General features: G+C 36.8%; 1 protein-coding gene across 1 annotated transcript; it reads right to left on the minus strand.

The window, feature by feature from the left end:
* Window positions 1–6399, minus strand: caiap (CARD- and ANK-containing Inflammasome Adaptor Protein). The gene is made up of 4 exons (XM_074636722.1): window positions 5238–6399; window positions 3466–3649; window positions 1966–2188; window positions 1–1889 (listed from the first exon to the last, which is right to left on the minus strand). The coding sequence occupies exons 1-4, from the start codon at window positions 6397–6399 to the stop codon at window positions 1140–1142; spliced, it is 2319 nt and encodes a 772-aa protein (XP_074492823.1). The 3' UTR covers window positions 1–1139.
* Window positions 6400–10365: the final 3966 nt, after the last annotated feature.

Raw genomic sequence — 10365 nt, forward strand, 5'->3', positions numbered from 1 at the left:
TGCAATTTTATTCGTTATTTCAACAATCATACAGAAAGAAACACATCATAGGAAAGGCGGGGTGTGAATCACCAGCAGTTACCTTCATCAGACTATAATCATCCAGCAAGACTTGCATCTTTGCAGATCTTTTGTCGATAAAGGCAATGTGAAATACAGAAAAATACATCTTTGTGAGCAAATTTTTTAACATTTTCAGCACAGCACTGAACATAACCGACCGACCAATAGACCAATAGCATAAAATTAATGAACTAAAAATCTTCCTTTTTGAATGAAAGTGGCCATCACGTGTCTACACATTATTTATTTTTCCTTATCTTTAAGAGGACATGTTTCTGACTTGAAATATTATGCTAACCCAAAAACTAAATTCTCCTTTCATGGAGGTCTATTTCAGAACCAGGACTTTATTTGGTTCAGTGTTCCAAGAAGAACTTTATTGGCATGGAGAGTGTTGGACATATTTACTTCATTACAGAATATAAAAGCCCTCAACAACCAACCTTTGCAGTCTATTCTAATGTCTTAACAAGACTTACATAAATTCATTCTTTTATTTCTGTATTATTTGTTTTGTTTCTATCTCTAATTTAAGCAAAAAAAAACAAACCAAACATGTTGTCAATACCTTTCACAGGATATGACCACACGTTCTCATCCCAACTCGTAAGATACTGACGCTTTTTCAGACCCCTCTGCGTCACTTTTCGGTTGCAGTAAACACATGGTTAATGTTGTGAATTAAACAAAAGCACTTGCTTAGGTTTAGGCAACAAAACCAGTTAGTTAGGTTAAAGAAAATAACACATGGTTGGGCTTAAAATAATACGTTTTTACAGTGAAAACATGACTAGTGTTTGTTGTGAACACGGAACACAAACAAACAGATCATTATAAAGTTAAAGTGAAACGCAACGGACACAAACAGCGGTCTCCTGGATGAAAGCCTTGTGTTTGTTGGACCAGGACTGTCAGACCCTGCTGCAGTCAAATGAGAGGTTTACTAAAGGGACTCTGGTGCTCGGAAACACTTCCGCTTTTGTCCACAGGGACCATCATAATCAACACAAAAGCAAAGTTCCTCGTAGTAACTTTAAGCCGACTTTATTTATCACTCACTTTATTTATCACACCCTTTATTTGATAAGAAACATCTTTCTCATGAGTAAAGTTGCGATGCTCTCGTGTTCTGTTGTGTCTCCGCTCTCTGCCACCTGCAGAGGTGTCTTCCCAACATTATTGGTAGCCTGCAGATTCACCTTCTTCCGCCGCCCCATGTGCCCAGCTTGGCCCCAGTTTACAAGCATTTTCACCACCTCCTGGTGTCCACCCCGTGCAGCACAGTGCAGAGGAGTGTCTTTACTGTGATCCGTGTTGTTGATCTTTGCCCCGGCCTCCAGGAGCAGCACCACCACACCATCATGGCCCCTCTCGGCTGCAGCATGAAGCGGCGTTTTCCTCCACGCGTTCCTCTCCTCTATCCCCTTGTTGTTGAGTGACTGTAGAAGAGCTGAAACAACGCTGGCATGCCCACCAGCTGCTGCGTAATGTAGAGGCGTGGTGCCATCCATGTCTTTAGCCCCGCCCTTTGCCTTGTGGGACAACAGTGAGGTCACAGCATCTACCTTCCCCTCCATCGCAGCCAGGTGCAGAGCAGTTTTTTTCTCGTTATCAGCGGTGTTTGGGTTGGCTTTGGCCGACAGCAGCAAGTCTACCACACGACTTCCTCCCTGTGAAGAGGCTGCCAAGTGCAAGGCTGTCTTCCCCAGCCGGTCTTTCACTCCTGGGTCCGCCTTGCCTTGAAGAAGCTGAATCACTGGGTCTGCATGGCCCTGTTGACTGGCTATATGCAGAGGGGTCAGCCCATCCTGGGCTACTGCATTTACCTAAAGAAATGACAAACAACTCTCAATCTCTACACACAAAAAATGGACACTAACGACCAACTGGTTTTACAGTTACCTGTGCTCCAGCTGTAAACAACAGACCAACTAATTCTGGCCTATTGCACTGAGCTGCCAGGTGTAGAGGGGTTTGGGCTTTAGGTCCAGTAATGTTCGGGTCTAATCCCTTTTCCAGCAACATCTGCACTATGGGCACACTGCCACTGTGGACAGCCAGGTGCAACGCTGAGGAGAGGTCGGATAAAGTAGCATCCACTTTGGCCTGTTTTGCTACCAGCACTCTGAAATGAAAAATAAATGAGGTCACTATTTAATATTTAGTTACAAAAACTTCCTGCAACACAAAAAAAGGACTGACTCAAAGTAAAAATTGACTTATTAGCAGTAGCTAGTAATATCAGTAATAAAAGAGCTGCACTATTTATTTATCTATCTATGTATTTATTTGTTTGTTTGTTTATTTGTAAGGAACAAAGTACAGAGAAATATTGACAACTGCAGAAGCAGTGTCCGATGTACTGTACATATGTATTTAGCCAAAGCTAATTTTCAACACCAGTCCGTTGATGGGGATTGAAAGTTTGCACAAAAAGGCGTATAAATGCCACAATAATACACATGGCGTTTAGTGTGCAATAAGTATGCCTTTCTTGATTTCCACATGTCATTTGTACACCATGTGTCCTAAACTGACTGCAATGTAAATGCTTGTGTTGTGTTTTCCGTAGTTGGGTTACGTTGTTTCCGTACATGTTTTTTGTTTGTTTCCTTACTTATTTTAAACCCAACCATGACACTTTCCTGGTTTTGTTGCCTAAACCTAAGTGTGGACGTCTGCGTGATGTAAAAATGACATGCAAAAAGGCTAAAATGCTTACTCATGACACCGGAACGTCCGTGTAATGTCGTGGTATTTATATGCCTTCCTATGAGAAATTTCACGTTACAGTTAAACATATTGAAATCAGTGCGTATAATAATTGAAAACAAGAACAGTGGTGGCCTAAAGGTTAGAGAAGTGAGCTTGAGACTGGAAGATTGCAGGGTCAATCCCCTGAACTGGCAGTATAAATCTGGGTGAGGAAAGTGAAACCCCCCCCCTCATTACTACCACTGAGGTGTGAATGTGAAAAAAAAATTTGGGTCCTGACCCAGATTTTTTTGGTCTTGAAAAAGAGAGCATTGCTCTCAGTGAACCTCCCCCCTGAATAAATAAAGGTAAAAAAAAACATCCATGCCAACACTCAAACAGACAAATGAGACAAAATGCAAAACATTTATAAAGACCATATAGAATATATGATTTGATATAGGAAGAATAATATGGACATTATACCCCCATATGTGTCGTGTGTGTGCTGGATGTTTTAGATATGTTTATAGTCTATGTTCTGTGTGTAAAATGCCCCCTGGTGGTAGTATAAAAATACACCATGGCAGTCAGCAATGTGTCACTGATAATAATACCTCACAGCTATCAGATTCCCCTCCATGTGAATGTGTAGAAGAGTCACGTCACTGTGTTTTAGCAACATTTAGTCGTTGTCAGACAGTTTACCTGAAGACCTCGGTGTGCCCCAGCTCAGCTGACAACAGGAGAGGAGTGTACCCCTGTTTGTCTACCATGTTCATGTTTGCTCCGCTGTCTATGAGAGCAGTTACCACTCCATCATGGTTCTGTTTAACAGCTGAGAAGAGAGCAGAGCCCAGGGTTTCTTGACTCAGAGCTCCTCTGGGATTATCTAGAGTTTAAAACAAGATGTAATGTGAGCTTGTATGTTTGCAGCTTCCTTGTAACATCTCAAAAAAGAAAGTCTAATGCATGGTGATGGGGTCATAGGAGTGCCATAAAAAAGAATAAATCTGTAAAAGAATAAGAAAATAAATGTAGAAATATATAAAGTAATAAATAAATGAATAAATAAATGTGGAAATATAATGAAATAACAAAATATATGATAGTAATAAGAAGCATTTTCATTTATTTTCACATTATTTGTTCATTTAAGTCTGTATATATTTCTGTATATATTTAAAAAATATATATTTATTTATTTTTTTGCATATAGATTTCCTGTATATTTGATATACATATATATATATATATTTTTTAATGCAATTTATTTATTTTCATCCCTTTGTTTTTCCTTATTATTTTCCCTATTGCTTTTTTATTTACATATTTATTCTTTTAATAAGTAGATATTTTTTCGTATATCGTTCCCTGCATGAGGCCCAATGTTAGTTTTCATTAGCATTTCTGCAGCACAGCTGTTATGATAGTACATTATTATTAAAGTTTCTTCTGAGCTTGATTACTGTAAAATTCTTATTTTAAATCCTTTAATGTATTAATGGATTTAAGGATGATAAAGCAATTATAGCAATTATAAGTAAGCTTACAAACAAATCAAAAATATTTCTGGGCAATATTTTGACAGGCTCTTTCAAATAAAAAAGTTGAAATAAAAAAAAGAAAAAAGGTGGATCTGTTTGGAAAAAAGTCATTTTAGGTACTGGCCCATTTTATCTTATCCATGTCAACTAAATTGGGTCACTATTTTCAACTAATATGGGCCACAAATACCCACACCCTTTTACACAGAAATTACACAGAACTTGAGGGTGTAAAACAGTGTTTAGTGTTAATTTACTGCTAAAATTTAAATTATTTCAGCTGAAATTACTGTGTTGCATGTGCTATTTTTATACTGGCCCATTTTACATGAATGTTGTGTCGTGGGAACCTGCTGATACTCTAACTCTCAGAATTCCAAAACTATTATACTATATCACTTTTTTTTTTAACAAATACATATTTAAGAGACCCATGCCAATTTATAAAAATACCACTAGATCTCATGCATAGTTTATTTGATGGTCTCATAAATCATTTACCAAAAAAGTGGCCCATTTTACCTGACTCCACCTTACAAGTACCTCAAAAATTGTGCAGTACTTGATTTGCAGTTATGTATGGTCTTCTTCGTCCTTCTTTATATTCCACATTTATTTTCTTATACTTTTACAGATTTATTCATGGCACTTACACTCACATTTATTTGATTTATTTATACATTTAAAAATATATTTATTTATTTTTTTGTGTTTAAATTACTCTATTTTTCTGTATGTATATAATTTAATACATATCCAATGATATTTATCTATTTTCATCCCTTTATTTTTCCTTATTATTTTCCCTATAGCTTTTTTATTTACTCTTTTATTCTTTTATGTGTGCTTCTTACAAATGTTTATGGCACTCCTTTGACTCCATAGTAGCCTTCTTCAAGATGTTAAATAAATACCACAGGTGAAAAGACTCACCAAGCAGCAGACGGAGAAATGATTCTTCACTGAGATTAACGGCCTCATTTATAACATCATAGTCAACTTTAGCCCCCGCGTTTAGGAGGACTGTCACCGTTTTCTCGTTGTTCCTGGACACTGCATAAAACAGAGGAGTTTTTTTATGGTTGTTTCTGGCGTCGACAGCAGCCCCGCTCTGCAGCAGCAACTCAGCCAGCCTCCAGTTATCTTCCACAGCTGCTGTGTGAAGAAACATGTCCTGTGTGTGGCTCTCGGACTGCTTGGCCTCCTCCTTCACCAGGACCTCCACAGAATCCAGGTGCTCATTTTCCACCGCCAGGTGAATGGGGGTTTTGCCTTGCAGATCCAGAGTGTAGATGGGGGCCCCGGCCTCTACGAGGGCCCTGACTATCTCAGTGTGACCCCTGTTGGCTGCTCTGTGAAGAGCAGTGTGACCTTTATTGTCCTGCAGGTCCAGTCTGGCTCCTTTACGGATCAAGGTCTCAATGATGGACAGGTGACCGTGCTCTGCAGCTGCATGTAATAGAGTCTCATTGGAGGAGTTGACAGTGTTAATATCAGTGTCTTCTAAGAGCTCCTCCAGCAGTACTAGCTCCCCGTCTGAAGCGATCATGTGGATGAGGTTTTCTGGTTGTGCTGGTTTGTGCTCCTCTGATTTTAAAAGTGTCATTCTGTCTTCCTTTTCAGAGCTAGTTTTCTTAGTTCCTTTGGTGGTAAATAAAGTCTTCCGAGTGACGGCTCTCTCAGTAATGTCATCCATCCCCTCCTGGTCCCTCTCCAGCAAATACCCAATAAGCTGCCTCTTCGTGTCTCGAATACGTTCATTTACACCACCCACATAGGTCTTGATTCGCTGGTAGAGGTCGGGTTCTGCCAGCAAAAGACACGGATGGAAGAATTTGCGACATGCCCTTTCACCTCTGGCCTCCAGGATGTCCAGGACCCTGGAGTTTTGATCTTTGTGAGTCCTGATGGCCAAGACGATGGACCTCTTCGCTGCTGTCAGGACCCCCTCCGTGACGAGGAGATCCAGAAGATCCTCGGTGTGTGAGATCCCATAAACCAGATCCCTTCTCTTTGACCGGATTACATCCACTGCGTAGGGGTTGATGTAGGTCGATGACGCTTCAGCATCAAAACCCTTGAGTATGTTGAACATTTTAAATATGCGGGGAAACTAAAGATTTTCTTGAGCTTTCACACGCAGCAAGTCAATGTTATAACTCGTGGTTCTGACTGTGTGTATTATACCTTATTGCTAAGTGAACCACCTCGCCCTAGCAACAAAATACAGACATTCACCATACAAATCTGTCCAGCTCAACCTGCCCTTTGTGAGATTATGTGACCAACTAACAATGGGCCTGAATGATGATTATAAATTGGAGGCATGTGGCCGATTATTAGCATAGGTAACGCCCCCTAAACACAAAGGGCAGGTGTTGTGCCGTGTGCAACTTCAGCAGATAGATAGAGTAAGAGTGCTCTCGACCACTTGTAAAATGTTCTCTAAGAGAAGAGCAATCTGGTGAATCCCAGAAACCAATGGGTTCTAACAAAATAAAAACAAATAGTGGATATGAACAAATATAAGTAGATATATGTTCGTTTATTGCTTTCTGCACGAGGCCCAATGTTAGTTTTCATTAGCATTTCTGCAGCACGGCTGTTATGATAGTACATTATTATTATCAAAGTTTCTTCTGAGCTTGATTACTGTAAAATTCTTATTCTTAATGTTTTAATGGATTTAAGGATGATAAAGCAATTATAAGTAAGCTTACAAACAAAGCAAAAATATTTATGGGCAATATTTTGGCAGGCTCTTTCAAATAAAAAAGTTGAAATAATAAAGAAAAACCTCTGGATTTCTTTTGAAAAAGGTCATTTTTAGGTACTGGCCCATTTTATCTTATCCATGTCAGCTAAATTGGGTCACTAATTTCAACTAATATGGGCCACATATCCACACCCTTTTACACAGAAATTACACAGAACTTGAGGGTGTAAAACTGGTTCATAGGTCTAGATGTGTATCCAATCAAAATCTTTACAATCTTTTTCTAAATTATCACTGTCAGTTATTACTTTACGTCATTTGAAGTGTTTAGTGTTAAATTACTGCTGAAATTAAAATGATTTCAGCTGAAATTACTGTGTCGCGCTCTTTTTATACTGGCCCATTTTACCTGACAGTGTGTCGTAGCTCAAGAGGGATCTGACTCCACCCTACAAGTACCTAAGAAATTGTGCAGTACTTGATTTGCAGTTATGTATGGTCTTCTTCTTCCTTCTTTATATTCCACATTTATTTTCTTATTCTTTTACAGATTTATTCATGGCACTTACACTCACATTTATTGTATTTATTTATTTATACATTTAAAATTTGTATTTAAATTACTCTATTTTTCTGTATGTATATAATTTAATATATATTTAATGTTATTTATTTATTTTCATCCCTTTATTTTTCCTTATTATTTTCCCTATACATTTTTTTAATTTACTCGTTTATTCTTTTATGTGTGCTTCTTACAAATTTATTAATTTTTTTATGACACTCCTATGACTCCACAGTAGCCTTCTTTGTGCAGTACTTGATTTGCAGTTATTATACAGATGTAGGCTACAGTTACTGTGGATTTAGATGTAGATATTGTGTTTTCAATGCATTTTTTATGTTAACATTTTTATTTATATACTTATTTTACATGCAATAGATGGTAGGTTTTGTTGCCGTTGTAATCTCTTCATTGATTCGCCCTTGGGCTGTCCAGTGTCCCCCGTGGAGAACTTGTTAGGGTTCACCTCCTCACAGCATTATGCAGAGATTAAAGAGGAGACTCACTTCCAGGAATACACGCCTCCTCCGTCGTGACGTAGATCTTCCGAGCGCACCCTATCCTTATTTGGTAGTGGAGGACTCCGAGTTCCGGGAATGATGTCATGCTGCTCCAAGTTTGAGAAATCAGAGCAGGATAAAGCAGGTTTATAAAGAAATTATAGAGTTCCCATTATAATTTTAATTATATATATATATTTATTGTGTGTGCTAGGCTAAATGATTATGATTCCAAATCAACTGCAGTGGATATGGCAATAAATTATTGAATATACTATTACTACTACTACTATCAATAATAATAATAATCTATTTAGACCTAACAAAATCATTAGAATAAACCATCAATGTTCTTAATTGGTTAATAATTTAATTGAATATAATAATGGATATTGAATCATCCTAATGTGATTTCATTTGTTTATGAATTTCTTAAGATAAAACAATTGGCAAACAGCTGAATTAGCAGCATTTATATATCAAAAGAGGTTATGAAAAGATTCCGTATGGATTTACAAAAAAAAATAAAAAATTGAAATACATTTATATATAATAAATAAATAAATTTGGAAATATAATAAAATAACAAAATATATAATAATAATTAGAAGCATTTTCTTTTATTTATACTTTATTTGTTCATTTATTTCTGTATATATTTATTTATTTTTATTTTTATTTTTACTTATATATATATATATATTTTTTAATTTATATATATATATAATTTAATACCATTTATTTATTTTAATCCCTTTATTTTCCCTTGTTATTTTCCCTATTGCTTTTTTGATTTATTCTTTTATGTATGGTTCTTTATATTTCCACATTTATTTTCTTATTATTTTACAGATTTATTCATGGCACTTACACTCACATTCATTTTATTTATTTCTATATTTAATATATAGATATATATTTTATATAAATTACTCTATTTTTTTCCTGTAAATTACATATATATAATGAAAAAAAAAAGACAAAATTAAAGAAAGGGGGGGAAAAAGCAAAATAGTAGAAACAGAATAGTTCCACATTTATTCCTTAAATCTTCCATATTTAATAACCAGTCCTGTTTCTGGTCAGGCCTTTGTTCATTTGAAGCCACAACTGATGAGCCAACACTACTATAGCTGCTGTGTGGAGGCATGAAGAACATTTCACTTCATCTTTCAGGTAACTCGGTCTGTGTCGCCTCCTAGTGTCTCATTATACACACTGGTGGCTTATGAGTGTACAACATCCTGAATGCCATATCTGACCTGTCCTGCCACATTCACCTGCTCTAATTTGTATTATTTACATGCAGGAATGAGGCTTATAACGTTAGAGTAATGTTTATAATAATCATGTTTGCTTACTTTCAGTTGTATACAGATTAACTTAACTACAAAAATATTTAGCCTACATAACTGAAGAAAAATTATATTGTTTCTCAACTGGTCTTGACTGAACATATTTGGATGGATTTACCAGAATTACTAATGGAAACAAACAGCTTTGTCTTGTTCCAGTCCCTGAATTTAAAGGCCTGTCTCTTGTGTTTTGGTATTAGAGTTATTTCCTTTTTTTACATTTTGATTATTTTTTTTTGTCCTTTCAGCTACTTTTTTCAGAGAGGAGCTTATAGCACCTAATGTATCCAGTATATGCTCTCACAGTGGTACTTTTATTGAGTTGATATTCAATAATGTGTTACTGATGACGTGGCCTTTATCTCTTTATTTGCAATAGAACTTTATCCGAGTTTATTTCGACATGCTGCATGGGGCATTCTTAATTTACAACAGGGCAGGAAGGGATGTTGAATAACTGTATGGTGCAATAGCACACAGGATGGCCTGATTTTACGTCATTATGTGTCAAATTAGTGACAGATGTCTTCAATTGAGATGTATTGTTTATTCAACCTGTTGTAACTCTGTAAATTATAATTATAGTGTCATATTGTGTGAACACCGGAGAACAATGGGAGGTTTTGTATGGTATTTATACTCTTCAGGTAGGTCTGAGACATAAAGTGATCATGATCTCAAGCCTCCACAACCCGGACTTGCAGGATTGGCCTCCATCAGTATAGTATGAGCCTGGAACACAATCACTTAGCCTGGATCAATACCAACACTAATGGAATTTACCTTGAGGTACTGGGAACTGGCAGCTCTTGCAACATGTTGCAACATGTTTTATTGTTTGAGCTCCTGACATGGCACAACCACTTTTTTTTCCTTTTTCCCATCTGTCACACACAACTTAACAAGAACACAGAGGCAATGTTGC

This window comes from Sebastes fasciatus, chromosome 5, assembly GCF_043250625.1.
Source record: "Sebastes fasciatus isolate fSebFas1 chromosome 5, fSebFas1.pri, whole genome shotgun sequence".
NCBI classification, from domain to species: domain Eukaryota; kingdom Metazoa; phylum Chordata; class Actinopteri; order Perciformes; family Sebastidae; genus Sebastes; species Sebastes fasciatus.